We start from the raw sequence: 605 nt of genomic DNA on the forward strand, positions 1-605 counted from the left end.
TCGATATGAATGCAGATGTAAACCCGAACAAAAGTACAAATATAGTATTATATCGACAAAAATAGATTTATAGGCAGTCGTTACAGGAAAAGAAGAACTGGAAGTCGAGGAAAGCTGATCCATTGCAGAAAAATTACCTGATGAGTCTTGACTGATTCGAAATGTTACGATTAACGGTCCCTCTCTTCCCGTGTCTTTTATACTTAATGTTTAAATAGGTAGATATACGCATAGGTCTGTAGAAATTTCAATACTTGTGTTCTTGCTGTTCTCAAAAATTTTGCATTTTGATCACTCACACTGCGGTCTGATTTTTATGTTGGCAATAAATCGAGATTCCAAACCTAGTCACTCATCTTTTCTGTAACATGAAGGACAGAAGTAAAATTCAGAAAAGGTGTAGGTAAAGGATACTTGGCATCCCCGAGGACAGGGAGTATAAAGGGATCGGTGAAGTGAGATGTAGTCAGTCTGCAGAGGTTTGGCCTCAAAATATGAACAATTATGTAAGTGTCTATTCTGTCACGGTAAAACTGGCAATTGTAAATAGATGGATAGGTAGATGGTGGATACACAGAAAGTGAAATGTTCATGGATGCTAGTGC

At 37.5% G+C, this 605-nt stretch overlaps 1 protein-coding gene across 1 annotated transcript in view; it reads left to right on the forward strand.

Annotated features, from left to right (window-relative positions):
- Positions 1 to 605, forward strand: part of LOC119588294 (glycine-rich cell wall structural protein 1-like) — a 17462-nt gene that overhangs the window by 2968 nt on the left and 13889 nt on the right. Inside the window, 1 exon segment of the mRNA XM_037936986.1 lies at positions 410 to 506. Within this exon segment, the coding sequence (XP_037792914.1) occupies positions 410 to 506 (97 nt within the window).

The sequence above is a fragment of the Penaeus monodon genome, chromosome 23 (genome assembly GCF_015228065.2).
Source record: "Penaeus monodon isolate SGIC_2016 chromosome 23, NSTDA_Pmon_1, whole genome shotgun sequence".
Lineage (NCBI taxonomy): Eukaryota > Metazoa > Arthropoda > Malacostraca > Decapoda > Penaeidae > Penaeus > Penaeus monodon.